Source organism: Palaemon carinicauda, chromosome 2, assembly GCF_036898095.1.
Source record: "Palaemon carinicauda isolate YSFRI2023 chromosome 2, ASM3689809v2, whole genome shotgun sequence".
Classification (NCBI taxonomy): domain Eukaryota; kingdom Metazoa; phylum Arthropoda; class Malacostraca; order Decapoda; family Palaemonidae; genus Palaemon; species Palaemon carinicauda.
Window position 1 is genome coordinate 62,528,535 of NC_090726.1, and position 15,576 is coordinate 62,544,110.

The window sequence follows — 15,576 nt, forward strand, 5'->3', positions numbered from 1 at the left end:
TGGGGATGACAATAGCCTCAACTCCTTTCTGTTCCCTGTCTGACAAAAGGATCTAGACCACCCTGAGTCTACTGAAGGAGTTCAGAAAACGTCGGAAACGTAGACGACCTAGGAATTCTTCCCACATGCCTGGAGGGGGGGGGAGGCTAGCATTCACCCTCTCCCAGTGCAGTGAGTATGGGAATGCCTGTCATGCCATTGGGTAACCTGGTAGAGACATGGGGCTGAACCGTGGGTAGTGAATGTTTTAAGGGACAGTTACTTACTACATTTTCAGGACTGTCACCCCTCCACCCCTATCTCACCAGTAGAGTTCTTTGATCCCCAACATCGCTGAAAACGTTGGCCTTGCCGACAGAGGTAGATGTTGGAGAAGAATGAGTTTGTTGTTTTAAATGAATCTCCTGGCTTCTACAGTCAACTAGGGACTGCAGATCAGTCAGTGACCTCTCTCCACTGAAAAATTTTGTTTATCAAACGAAGTTCTGGATGGAAACAGTATGTAGTGCTCTGAGTTCCATCAAAGGAGATTTCATGCTTTTGGTGGACCTGGAGGATGCAGATCAGTCCTCTCTATTGTATGGTGTACCAGTTTGCCCTGGACTGTGTATAGCTTCTCAGGTGTTCATCTTGGTAACAGCTTGGGGTGACACCATCTCTGCAAGCTATCCAACCTTGAGCCTTTTGCACATCTGGGTGGCTTTCCACATCATAAGAGTTGTCAGCCATGTCCATTCTGGCTAAGAGGAATGTATTAGCAGGCATACTCAGTTGCCAGAGGCACGTTGTAGGGTCAGAGTAGTCCCTACATCACTGTGTAGCAGAGAGGCTTCTTTCCTTGTGGGGTTCTCAGGGAATCTGCCTGTTTGCCATGCAGCCAATCGAGAAGGTCCGCATGATTTGTTCCTCCATTCCAGACCCATTGGCTGTATTCAAAGATGACTTTTAACACCCATGAGGTCCCCTGGACGCATCTCTTATATACGATGGGTCGAAAAGGGTAAAAAGGTATGACATCCCCTAGCTCTTCTGAAAGGTTACTAATTTAGAAAAATGTTCTATTTCCTGGGCCTTTATCCTCAACTTTGAAGTCACCAAGACATCTGAATATTGTAAGCTATTATTATAACCTGATGTAGCCTGGAAAGTCTTATTATTTTAAGACCAAATCGTTCCTCTTACCAGCATTGAGAAAAAATTATTACATATAAAGGGCACAGGTTCCTATTTTCTAGAACATCCACAGATGTCAGTATGGTCATGATGGCAGTGAGCAAGACAAATTCTTACACCCATGCAGACTGTCTAGGCCATGTAAAATGAGTATGTTGTCAGATTCTTAGAATTGTTAATAATTGTTGAATATAACTTTACAGGTAACTTTTTTTTTTAATTAGATATGTATGTACCAGTAATTGCTAATCCCCTAAAAATAAACCAATATACACATCCAAAATTATATTACCCCTTCATTATACACAAGTGTTGTTCTTTGTGTTGAATACTATTTCTATAGATAAGTTCTTTCAGGGTGATGATGAAGAATTGGATCTGTGTTGAGCATCAGGAAATGCTGGAAGTAGTCTTACGTAGTTACAGCTGGAGATGCCCTAAAATAGTTGAGAGGAGAGACTTCTGCCAACGGTTATGTGTTGTAGAGCCTACCTGGATAGTGAGCTCACTGCTTGTACTTAGAACTGCCAGCATGGCAGGATACCAATAAAATATATCCAGGAAGGCTTTTCGTTAAGCCCAATAGCTAGGCTGCTGTCTGGGAACGTCATCTAGCATTTGGCACATTGATTTGGTTTTACTGATCAACTCTGTTGTTTGCATTAAAAGGCTTTGATGCAGTAGTGCTACATAAAGTGGTTTTATTAGCATTACTTTTCTGATTTTTTTAATGTACCGCAGTAAGATGACAGATGTTTTGTGCTGCAGTATGGCAAGTGGCAGTGTTCCAAGACTTGAAGGAAATAAAAGATTAAGAGGAAAAATTGGAGGTTGTGAAGAGGGCAACTTGACCCCTCGTGAGGTAGGAGCATTGAATGAGTATGTAGTGGTGATTAAAGAATTTTGTTATGTTTGTGATGTTTATTTTTATTAAATTAAATTCCTAAGTCCATATACAGATGACTCTGAGTTTTTAAAAGTAAGTAATAATTCTATATTCCTTGAACTGTACCAGGACTCATAATAATATAGGTAGCTCAGTTTGTTAAAATGTCTCATGCTAATGTTATTGGATCCCAATTATGCAATGCTAAAGTTGATTAGTCTTATCTTGGCCTTTTTTTTATAGTTCTGAAAGTAATTGTACCAAAAGATAAACATGCAGGGTGAAGGCGAGTACTTGTATATACTGTATTGGAAAGAAGCATGATTAAAATTATTCTATTAGTCTATTCGATAAGAATTTTTTTGCAACTTTCAAAGTGATAAAAGATAGTGGCTGTTATGTGTCCTTTTTGGATACACAATTCCTTTGTAATTATTGTTATTGTTTCCATATTTTAATTATTAGTACTCTTACTGTATGTAATTTCAATATATTGTATAATGATATGCTCAGAGGCTATTAATGTACTTCATTTACCTGATAAATTTCAGGTTATATAAAAGGGAAGCATATTCCAGTAAGCATATTTACTTTGATAAAATATTATCTTGGCCCTTACATCACTGTACCACGTGAGGTAGAACATATATTCTCTATTGATCTTCAAAGAGTGATTGTAAGAGTGTGCAGAACACCGCAAACTGTATTGATGGATATTAATAACAAAATAAGAGCTCTTCTATTTGTGTTGTATTCAAAGGTAGACATTTTTATTTAGATTTGAAAGAAAGTCATTATTGTATAAAGGTGAGCTGTAATAGTAAAGATTTTAAATGGAATTGGATGCAAATTTATCTTTAATTCTGGATTTTGCAAATCTTACGCTTTAAACTATATAGATAAAAAAGTTAACATCTACAGTACTGTACTTTTGTACACAAGATAATCTTAAATTGGAGTAACCAAAGAAATAATCATCAGTGTTAGTATTGGAAGTAACAATCAGCAAGTATATTTCCATTCATTTTATATTTTACATTTGGGTAGAAGTCCTCCTATATAAATACAACTAATTTGGGTTTAGATATTTCAAATATAAATTGTTATTGTCATAAATGCATGTTATTGCTTAGGTATATGGTCCAATGATAGAGTTTATCTTGATAAACAAAAACAAAAATAATCAGTTATATGGTATGATGATACTTCCATTGATTTTCTGTATTCTAACCCAGGTGATGAAAGTTTACAAACAATCACAACTATTAGAATAATTTACGCAAAGTTCTTTGATCTTACAAATGAGTACATTTCAGTGTTCACTTAAGCTAACGAATGATGCCAAAAGTAAAATTTGCTGAGTTTCATGAGACTGGGACAAAATGCACACTCAATTGAATTACAAATTAAGGAATAAAATAACTTGAGTAAATGAAGAACAAATTGAAGAAAGAAATTGAAAGAGAATCATAACTAAAGGGAAATGAGGTATGTAGGTGTAACAAAATTACAGAAAGCAACAAAGTTCTAAGCCCAAGAGATGCTGCAACTTTTTTTTTCTCCTTATAGATAGGGAGATCATGGGGTTCATTGTCATTTTTTTATATATATGGTTAGTTAGATCATAGGGTTCATGGACTTTAAGATTCAGTAACATTCATTGATTTTATCACAAAAAAATTGTAGTTTTTAAGATGCGCTCTATAGTATTAAAAGTAGATAGAAAATGAAAAATTAAGATACAGTAATTAACATTGTGAGGTTTAGGTAAGAAATCTCATTTAAACCATGCTTTGGATTAAAATTAACCCTTTTTAATTTCACCTATTTTTACTTATTTTGTCAGCTGTAAGTACACATAAAAGTAAACAATGAATACTGACTGTAGATAACGTATGGGACCAAAGGAAGTAAAAAGTACCCAGAGGTAGAACACTTTTTTGGGATTCACATGTCTTTCACTGGATTTTGGACAATTATTTCTAAAAGTTTATAACACATATTTTCAAAACACTAATCTCTAAAATATGCCTCCATCTAAATTTATGGAGGATATGTGGATATAACTTTGTTTTTCAGGACTCTATGCAGTTTAACAAAAGATTGAAGTATTAACTTGAAAAAGTAGTTATCAGTTGGGATATGAAAAAAAGTACAACAGTATTTTGACCTATGAAGAAAATGAAAGTGTAAGGGTTTTGTGATCAAGGACACAGATCAACTCAGTGGAATAAACAAAATCTACAATAATCATCCTGGAAGTATACAGAGGTAATGCACGTTTCTTTTAAATGAGTTTATTATACTGTACCAGTCAATACCATCTTTGATCCCTTGATTTTCCTGAGCCCTTTTGGCAGACATATTGGCAAGACATTGTACAATATTTGTTGATGGGTGAAAGTCATTTAAAAAGGTTTTTGAATTAGAGTAATTATAGTATCAGAGTTAATCATTAGCCTCCAAACTTCTAACATCTTGCTTTCAGTAACAGTAGGACTACCCGATATCCCAAAAAGATACCTGAAGCAAAGTACCTGCTCAATTTATATCCTTGCAAATTTCTTGGGATCATCATTTACCGATACTTGACCCTATGTTTTAGGATTTTTCACTCCTGATGTGTTTGGGAAATGGCATAATTATAAGTGTCACATATGTAATTTATGTTTTTGATAGTTACTCTAAAAATTGACTGATGAGTGTCCTCAGGAGGGGAATTTGCAGTAACTAGTATAATTTTGCAAAACGTTATGTACCCGGAATAACTAGAAAGCATGACTTTTCTTTTCACAGCAAACCATCAACTTGGGCCTTAGGACAGACAGCTTAGAGATCAGAGTTAGATCTCGATGGCCAAGTGTGAAGATTCCAAGCTCCTAAGGCTGGTAGTAATGCAGTAGTTTCTCCAGAAACATCTGGTTTTACTGGAGAATAAAGATAGAGAATACCGTAACTGCTTCCTTAGTTTCTTAAAAATTGATTAGCAGCACTTGAATAGGTATCAGGGATAAATAAGTTGATCTGAAGAAGCTTAACACAACCATGAGTACTTCCGGCTCCAACAATGCCGAGCACAATTCTCTACATAATTTCTTGTCAAAGTGTAAGGGAGCCCTCCCTTGAGTAACCAATGTGCACAAGATTAGAGAACCAATATTGGAGAGCTATACTAGTTGACACCAAATATCTTTTATCTAGAGGAGGAGAAAGATATTCTAGTTAATGCATTCAAGCCTAACATATGGGAATTTAATTTTTAGCTAACCTCAAGAGATAAAAGTATTATCAACGGTTCCCCTCATGAAAGTATGCTACATCTGTGGAAAAGATACTGGCCAAGCTACCTGTAATGGAACCTGTTCAATACTGTTATAAAATAGATCTGGTATCATGAAAGACTGATACCCACATATACATTTTACTTTTTTTTTTGGGGGGGGGGGTAGGGGGCAGTTGCCTTCTCTGTTTATTCGATTTTCACTGAATTTTCCAACTTTGTCCCATCATTACATGACTGGAAGTTAACCTTTATCACACCATGTTTATTCTATCTCCACAAAACTAGTCTACAGTCCTGATCTCATTCATTACAAGAAGTACCTATACTGTATCAGCCCAATATAGTTTCACTCCAAACCTTTAGATACTTATTTGTCTTGCCTGATAGTTGTACATGCTGAAGAGAGAATTTCCCGGCCAGACATAAATGACAAAAGTAGGAAATCATTCGTAGTTACCGTCGTCAAAAGAACCCTACTCCAGTCTGTCAGTATTCCCATTCAATCAACATCTTGAATGAGGTCTTATTGCTTTTCATAAGAAAAAAGTATAGATTGGGGTTTTGTGGAATACTTCAGCCCAAAGGGCCCAAAGGATTGTTCAGTTAAGATATTTAAGATAATTTTACCTTAAAAATACCTTTAAACAGGTATGCAAGTCATCAAGATGAGAGTAATGCTTTCAACTCTAATTAAACCTGCTTTGATTCTAATGACTTGCAGATTACTTGAGATTCGAATGATTTGACAATTTGTAGTATTAAAATGACTTCAAGGGAATGGCAGATACAATTTCTCCCTAAAGTACATCAATTTAGAGTTTGTGCAAAATCAATTCTAACCAGAGATTAATGAACAATTTGGCCCATTTTTCATTTCTCTATAAAAAGGCATAGTTATTAATACTTTATATATTGTTAGCAAGGAAATATCATTGTGATGGTACAAAAATAAAGTTAATATTTCTTCTAAACTCATAAGAGGTAAGCCATTTCTATGAGTCAAGCCATTTGGGATTCTCAAAGGGTTGAGTAAACTATATGCTGTGATGGTGTCAGTTGAATTTCTTTTCAACCTCTTTCTGTATAACAAGGTTTTTGTTTATAAGGACCATTTACCAGAACCTATCGCTGTTCCTAATGAGAATAACTCCAAGAGAGAATACAAGAAAAGAATACAATTTTCACTTTATTAGGAAAAGATTGGTAAAATTTCATTGTTCTAGACCTCACATCGTTTAGGTTTTAATATGAGAATCTCTAAAATATCTTTTAATTAGGACTAATTAGCTAATCACTGGGTTTTAGTGAGGAGTTTAAATTATCTGCCACTGAACAGACACTAAAGTATTGTATGTTGAAAAACTATTTTAATTAAATTGACATCTTTCCTTGACCGCATGTGCATGTCAATACAATGGGAATGTATAAAACCTAAGGATTATGATAAATCTTAACTCTCTCTCTCTCTCTCTCTTTTTTTTTTTCTTAGTCAAGATTACCTCTTGGTACAGTGCAGTGATGTAATAATTAAAGGTGGCATTAAAGTCCTGTCACACTAGCACAATTTTGGGGGGAGAAATATTTTTGAGGTAATGTCTTCTGATTTGGCAAGAGAAATGTATGAAAAAATCTTACTTGATTAATTGTGAATGGTATTTAAAGTTTTTTATGAAAACTTTATTATGAAAGTATATACTGTATATTTTTAGCTTATTAGCCCTGTTATGTCCGGTAATTTAGGGCTGGCAATAAAGCACCTGCCTGCTGAGTTTATCCTAGACAGCCTTGAACACCCTTTTATAGCATGATGAAGACATTTTATTCATATTTTTCTATCAGATTTTACATTAATCAACTTTCTGTTATTGGTAATATTTTACAGTATTGTATTTTGTTATCATTAAAGATAAACACTTTGGCGTCATTCCTATGTCTTATTTGGACTTGATATTCTTAAACTATGTACTTTATAATGATGATAAACTGACTACCAATTTCACTTTTTAAATAATTAAATTTTTTCATATGAATTAAGAAAAAACTAAGATAATTTAACTACCAGTTTCACCTTTTAAATAATTATAAAAATAAAATTCATAATTTTTTTTCTTAATAGTCGACAAAAAATATACATACTTGCAGTATACCGAACAATCATCAGTATAGCACTGTACATTTAGATATAAACCCCTGAATTATCGAAACGTAAAATATACATTCTGCTAATGTGAAGAGATAGTATTTTTTTTTGTAATCATATTTAGATTTTATTAAAATATATTTTGATAAAAAGTAATATGGAAAAGCTACAGTATCCCTGTCATAGAAAATCGAGAATTTTACTGTTATGAGAACTTGTTTGAATTTCAATGGTCTGTTTAAGTAAGCGAGAATTAAAAGAACTGATGAGTATTTCTAAATTTATATTGGAAGAGATCCTGTAGTCTTACATATTCAGTTGCAAATATTAAGATGAGCCATGAAAAATAACCATGTACTGAATAGGTTACTATATGATTCATGAAGTTAGCAAAAAACATTATTTTTATCATATTCAAATCCTTAAAGACAATTAAGATTAGTTATACAGGAAGAATTTTAATGCTTTTATTTTACATATTTTGATACTTTTCCCAATTGCCAGGATTTTGCAAGACAGTATAAGAGCACTGTAGCAGTTGTATTAGTTTATGCTCAAAATTTGTGTATAAGCAATGATATGATGGGATACCAGAGCTGGCTATTGTTATAGATGGCCTACACTTATGAATAGGGTGATGGCATATATTTGCTGGAAATATTGTTAGAATATGTGCAAGATGGGAACCAGATGCCATTTACCAGCTAAGGTAGGTAATGGAAGGAATTAGTAGGTACTGTGCTATATTCATTTTAGAAAGTGTGAGAGGATGCAGGCAATGATGAAAATCTCTCATAGATTATCAGAAGCATATCATTCCTGATGATTCCTGGCCTTTTGGAAGTTACGGCCACATCTGATTTATTATAGATTTAAAATGACGATGACGCTTACATTGAACTTTTAGGTGTTTAATGTTTAAAAAGGTCCTTATATCACATCTTAACTTCCACAGAGTGCATTTCTTTCAATGCAACCTTTGTATAATGTGCATTTATTGTTGATGATTTATGTGCTGACATTGTTATACCATAAGATGCAAATGATTGTTTATGAGCATTTCTTTCCAAACTAGGAATGATACTCTTTGTGCTGTGCAAGTCCTTATTGAAGCCCTCTTCTTACCATGTAGCTCATTCAGTGTCTTGTCTGTAATGCATGATAGAGCAAGGAATGGAATTATATATCACAGTTTGAGATCTTGTAATGGAAGATTGAAGATCCAAATGATAATAATACAGTTTAAACCAGCTTTCCATACATCTATTGTATTTGTGAACTATGGAAGGCTGTAGTGAAAAAATAACATAGGTAATTTTATGTCTCTTGTCATAAGCCCTTAACTAGTACTATTACTGTGTAGTACAGATATTTTTAACAGCCTATGTACCACCTAAAATAAAGCTTAATATGAAGCCAATGACTTTTTAAAGTTGAAATTTCTTTGTTTTGTAGGTACTTGCTGCTCATACTGTACTTAATATCTGCTTACATTTTGATTAATTATCAAACATCATTCATCTTTAGAACAACCAGTGTACATAAGTCATTCTTTTCATTTGGTCTCAAAAGTTTACTTCAATCTTGAAGGAAGCCACAGTAAAACTTTACTTATTTATTACCCAGATTATTCAATTTGCTTTGGTGAAAATATTTTTTTCTAGCTAAAAACATTTAAGGTATCACATTTCAGTATATTATTGCTTTAGTAATATCAGTTTTCAAGCTAATGATACATAAAGTCAAACAGTAAGAATTTATTTTACCAGAATGAAGCTTCTGTTGTTACCATTCTATAAATAAAGTACAGTATATAGTTTATTTCTTTCCTGTGAACAAAGTTGGAAGGTACCTTTCTCAAAGTTTTATTTAGTTGATAATTTAAGACCCAACTGTAAAGTTACCTTAAAGTTGCAGAAAACCTAAGGCAGCTAGAGAAAGGCACTGGCCAATTTTACTCTGTAAAGGTTGGGGCTATAAATCATAACATTCTGTTGGTCATTAGTGTTGTAATTTGATATTTGACATTAATTTTTTGGTAGAATGATGGAATTTTGGACTTGATAATGAAACTAAGTTCTATAATAAGCAAAATAGATTTTGATATAATACTGTATATCAAAGAGAAAGAATGTCATCTAAATAAAGAATGAAAATGTTGCTCTAAGATGTAAGGAGTGTTTTATTACAAGTAATCAAACCAAAGGAAGAAAGTATTCTCACCATTGAAAATTGATGTTTAAAGTTTTACACTTGCTCATATATAGATGGATGTATTAGTGCATTCCTATTACTGTACATTGTATTTGGAATTTCCAAGAACAAGTGGCTTTCTCAGTGTTGTAAGAGTGGCAAGCAAAACAAAAGAGTAGTTAATTAAAAAAAGATTAAGGTTGTAAAATGCCTTCAAAATATTTAAGGGTCAGTGTTTATGAAATATAAAAGTACATTTATGCATTATTATATGAAAGTACATTTATGTCATTATTTTCAGCATTTAGTGGCTTTCAGTGCACCAAGTCTGTATGACGTATTTAAAGGACTATCTTACCTACAACAATATTTAATGTTAGCAAGAGGTAAACTAATAAATATTGGAAAATTTCCAACTTTTTGGGTGTTGATATAACAGAAATATGTTTTTGTTATCCTGCATATTGATGTCATTTATGCTGGCTGTTTTGGTATTGTAATGCAGTATAACTTTTTAAGACTTAATTTGTGCTTTACCTTCATGATAGAAGAGTTTTGGTTAATAGCAAGGTTTTTTGTATTTGAATTTAAACAAAATTTGATTTTTAAACATTTAATAGTTGCCATTTGTGTTGGGACCATTTTTTTTTTTTAGAATTATTAGCTTAATCTACAGCCGCCTCGTATATTGTTAAAAATAATATTGCAAGTAATTGTTTGTTATTCTTGCACCCTGGAAAAATTTTTGTGATCGTGAAGCATTATTTTACATTTATTGTGAATGATTTAAATATGTAAATGAATTACATCGAAGGTTAAGATAAGAACTTTATATTTGGATTTACTTCAGTATGAAAGTGACCTGATTAAAGTACTTTATATTGTTCTGGTAGTAGGACATTACTTATGTTTGTGTTTTGCTAGTTCTTTTAAGTTTTCTCTATTTTTATATATATTTATCAAAAACCAAAAATTATTGTAATTTTACTTAGAACTACAGCTTTCAAATATAACCTGTGCTTTGTTTGAAATAATAAATATGCGAGCATTAATGTTTATTAGATTAGCTCTGTCCAAGTAAAGAGAAGTGTATAGTATTAAGGTTTTATCAAATAAATTATGTGGGTTTCTTGGTATTTCATTAAAATATTTTCTATTTTGGTAACCTTTAGTAAAATAGTGCACAGGCATATGGCATTAAGAAAGCATTATTAGCTCCAAATTCTTCCCCAGGTAAGCTAGCCAATTTGAGAGTCTGTTGTTTTGCCTTATATTGTGTCCACCAAATTTTTCAAAAGCAATTTTTCAAAGATTTTATGTTTTTTAGGAAATTACCATCTAGGCTAGCTAAGAATTTTTGCTTTTAGCAATTAGTAACTCCCACCCCCAGATCTAAACAGATACTTGTATTGTATTTGCATCTGACAATCATAACTGAAACATAAGCAGTAATTGTAAACTACATAAGCTTTGCTTCCCTATTTTTTACCCACTCCATTTGTTCGTATTCACATACAGAGCAACACTTTCGTCCTCTGAAATAGGGATCGTCTTCAGTGGAGCATGAACGGGCATTGAATTTGTTAAAGTAGTTAACAACAGGTGGTGAGCACTGGCGAGTAGTCTCTCCCACTCTCCTGTCAAATACACTTCACTTTTGTTTTCAGTCACAATGAGAACAGAAGTATTGTTTCATCCTCTAAACGAGACTATTCATTCTTTTTTTTTGGACTTATTATGAAGGCAAAGCACAATACAGTACACACAAATGCTGGGGAAGGGCAATATATCTGGTATTATGGCTAAGCACTCTATCAATTTACACACATTGCTTTCGTAGGGGGCCATGATTATTTGCAAACATCCACGTGTGCCAAGTGTAAATCATTGCCTCCTGTTCAGTGGTAAGCATTCACGTGACAAAAAAAAAAGGATCTACATTGGCAAGTTTTTCAGAATTTGGTGAGAGCTCTACAGTTGCTGTGCAGACAGTCACTGACAACTTTGATCTAAGGAAAGAATGAGCTTCTTAAGGTCTTTCATGTAGGCACTCTTAAGTTTTTAAAAGATCTGGTAGCTAAGGCTAATTCGCTCCCAGTGTCGCCTGCGAGTGTAAGGCCCAAAGTATCCCTAGTGCCTGTCCTTGTGTTGGTATCCTCTGTGCCAGTTGTTCTGGTATCTAGGATGCCAAAAAAAGAAACCTTCAGTGCCAGCATCTGTGCCAGTGACCCAAGTACCAGTATGACAAGTGTCTGGAAGGCCCAAAGAGGTGACCCATATTGATCTCTGTTTCAGTGACGCCAGTACCTGTGACACTGTCAAGACAGCGTTTGTGTACCTAGTGTCAGAATGATACTGTCTACCTCTTCCCCCAATTTTGTGATTCTTGTTAGAAGACCCCTTGTGGTTCCTTACATTGTGGGAATGTTATCATTGATGGGTGCTCAGACTGACTCCTCTGCTTGAATCGGTGGAACTTCAAAAGTTCAAACTTGCAGCAAATGTTTTTATGTTGAACAGGCTGACGTAAGTCTTTTTAGTTTATATATGAAATATCTGTTTTGATGATGTTACTGTGTTTAAAATATTTTATTTCAATTGTTTATTATTTTTCATAGTTTATTTATTACCACATTTACTTTCCTCACTGGGCTATTTTTCCTTGTTGGAGCTTCTCTTCCTCCTGATTCTGGGACTAGTCACAAGGAAAAAAAAGTATAGGCAGGCTGATCACAAGAAGTCTTGGGAAACTACTTGAAATCTCACCTCCCTTCTGGAAGAGGTGGACAGACCACCAGTAACTGATTTGGCACGAGGGATCAGTATGGCTACCACAGTAGCCAGGCTGGTTGAAGGTGCATGGCCACCACTCTTTCCTTGGCCAAGCGTTGGAGCTTGATCACTCTCCTTCAGCTTTCCTGGCTGAAGTCTCATGAGACTCGTAACGATATCACCTCTCTTTCAAGAGAGGTAGACGACCCCCTGGTACCTAGCTCACCCAGGACTAGGGCGTGCCCTGGAAGATCAGTATGGCTACCCTGACATGAATAGCCTTGCCAGCCAAAGGTACACAGCCCTTGGGGGCCTGTGCACTTTTTATGTGAGCAAGATGTTATAGGAACTTGACTTCTCTCTATCACCTTTCCTGTCTGGAGAGGGGACTGCTGCTCACTTCTCTTCTATGACCTATATTGGGGAAGTCACTGCATGCTGGTGACTTAGGGTTGGTTTCCATCCAGAATCAACAGAGGGAATGGTACAAGCTCCCGCTTATGTGTCTGCTTTAGTCGATACGAGAGATCACCCTTTCTCTCTCACTGATGTCGACTCCAGCTGGTCTCAGCTTAAATCCGTCATTAGCCCCTGATTACATGCTAGTTTTATCCTTGAATATGAATGCCCATATTTGTGGGAGAGGGATAGATATCCTGACCAGCCTTCCAAGCTCTAGGCTCTTACAAGGGATAAAAGCACATGGGATTCAACATCCCTGAAGACACTGGTTCTTTGCCCCAGTAACAACATGTCAGAGAACCCTTAGTCACAATACTTCTTTGTGGAGGTTCTTGTACTCTTCCGTGTGTGACTAACTGGGTGGGGCGACCCCAGCGCCTGCGACAGCTGGGTCCTTGGTCATTGATAGCAGCTTCATCGCCCTTCAAGGGACGAGACCTTTTCTGGAGCTGCCAGGGTTAGATTTTGTAATTTCTTTGGATCAGGTGAATGATCACATCTGGTTCTGAAAATTCACTCGCATGCAGCTGGGTCACGCAATATCCTGGCCTTGCACTTTCGAGGCAGAAGTTCTACATGCCAGAGTCTTCTGGTTAATCAATCTATGTTTGCTATGTTGGGGAGTCTTCCATTGGAGACTTGCAGAATTTACTTTTATTTTTTTTTTTTGGGGGGGGCCCACCCTCCAAGCAATCTCATGACCTGATCAGTTAGGGAGGGGTAGCTTGCTACCCGCCCGCCCCCCTCACACACAACTGTGCTGAGTTCACTTTGCTTAGAGGTAGGACTTCACGGGGGACAGGGCAGGCGGGCAAGTTTGATTAAATAGATAAGGTTTGTAGTTAGGGAAAATACAAATTACCTACGAATTTGTCATTTGTTCTGTAACTGAAATACAAACCACGCTATTTAATATGGGTGACTCAACCCTTAGGTAGGGTGGTAAGTCCGGCCATTACTGGCTTTTGGCTTTTTGCCCGGGGACTCAGTATCTGAGTGTGTCGGCACTCAACGATAAGGAGTCCCAGCACCTCGGTAGCACCTTGCTCTGCAAGGGCTGCGGCCTACATAAGCTGTGTGTGGAGGAATAAAGTGTGACTCGTCCTAGGAGGTTGACCTGAAGTCCTTTAGATGGAAACTTAAGGCTAGGACTCTCCCAATACCACCTCGTCAGGGTATGGGGACGTGACAGTATTAGCTTAATACTAGGAACACAAGGGAACATGGTTTACCTGCAGTGGTTTGAGGTCAGCTGTGCAGAGAACCCAGGATGCTGCTTTCCCCAAGAGAGTCGAGGATGAAGAAAAGAATAAGGGCCAGTCATACCTTTTCATTCATGTAGACTAAAACCGAGTAACAATGCCCTCAACCTTCTCCTACTTGTCCATTAAGGAGCCTGAGGTTTAAACCAGCTGTTGTGCAGCCAACACAGGACCGATAGAGAACGTATCGAGCCTCCTGTGGGTCACGTCTTGCAGGTAGTGGGCTGTGAAGTTTGTCTGACGATTCCACACCCCTGCTTGTAGAACCTGCGTCACTGAGTAGTTCTTTTTGAAGGCCAGGGACGTAGCTATGCCCCTGACATGTGCTCTAGGGCGACGTGACGGAGGAGGGTAGGGATTCAGGGACAGATGGATTACCCTACGAATCCAAGCTGAGATAGTATTCTTGGTAACCCTCCTCTTTGTCCTCCCAGTGCTTACAAACAATGCTTGCACGTGAGGACGAACTGCAGCTGTTCTTTTAAGATAGAGCCTCAGACTCCTTACTGGGCACAGTAGGAGATGGTCTGGGTCATCTGTTACAGAACAAAGACTCGAAATCCGGAAAGAGTCAAACCAAGGGTCCGGCACTCCCAGATTCTGAGTCTAAGCAACAAACTCGGGGACGAATCTGAACGTTACCTCCCCCCATCCCCTTGAATGGGTGATGTCATACGAGAGACCATGAAGTTCACGGACTCGTTTGGCCGAAGCCAAAACAAGTAGGAACACCGTCTTCCAAGTCATGTGGCGATCTGAAGCCTGGCGTAATGGTTCGAAGGGAGGTCTCTTAAGAGACCTGAGGACTCGAACCACGTTCCATGGAGGAGGTCTCACTTCCGACTGAGGGCAGGTAAGTACATAACTTCGTATGAGTAGAGAAAGCTCCAGCGAAGAAGAAATGTCCACTCCTTTGAGCCTGAAGGCAAGACTTAAGGCTGAGCGATAGCCTTTCTCTGCCGAGACTGAAAGGCGCATTTCTTCTCGCAAATACACGAAGAACTCCGCTATTGCTGGAATAGTGGCATCGAGTGGAGAGATACCCCTTCCACGACACCAACCACAGAAAACTCTCCACTTTGCCTGGTAGACCCCTGTGGATGACTTTCGCAGGTTTCCAGACATCCTTTTCGCAACTTGCTGCGAAAATCCTCTCTCTGCGAGGAGATGCTGGATAGTCTCCAGGCGTAAAGCCGAAGCGAAGCTACGGCCTTGTGAAAGATGTTGGCGTGTGGTTGTTTCAGTAGCTCATGTCGTGGAGGGAGTTCTCTCGGAAGTTCCGTTAGGAGTTGCAGAAGGTCTGGAAACCATTCCGCATGATGCCATAGCGGAGCTATAAGGGTCATCGAGAGATTGACCGATATTCTGGTCTTGTTGAGTACCCTCCTCATCAGACAGAACGGGG

At 36.9% G+C, this 15,576-nt stretch overlaps 1 protein-coding gene and 1 long non-coding RNA gene across 3 annotated transcripts in view; one reads left to right on the forward strand and one right to left on the reverse strand.

Moving 5' to 3' along the window:
• LOC137625488 (gamma-soluble NSF attachment protein-like) overlaps nt 1–10,804 on the forward strand; it is a 196,795-nt gene extending 185,991 nt beyond the window's left edge. Inside the window, exons 10-11 of one of the 2 annotated variants that reach the window (XR_011040860.1) lie at nt 1,531–4,330; nt 4,856–10,804. Coding sequence is in view for 1 of the 2 variants with exons in the window: in XM_068356401.1 (XP_068212502.1) it covers nt 1,531–1,560 (30 nt within the window). In the remaining variant the exon portion in view is untranslated. Of the gene's footprint in view, nt 1–1,530 lie in introns of both variants that reach the window. The other variant, XM_068356401.1, reaches the window with a different exon arrangement.
• Nucleotides 8,406–15,576, reverse strand: part of LOC137625502 (uncharacterized) — a 94,323-nt gene continuing 87,152 nt past the window's right edge. Inside the window, exon 3 of the long non-coding RNA XR_011040861.1 lies at nt 8,406–8,631. This is a non-coding gene — a long non-coding RNA (uncharacterized lncRNA). The remainder of the gene's footprint in view (nt 8,632–15,576) is intronic.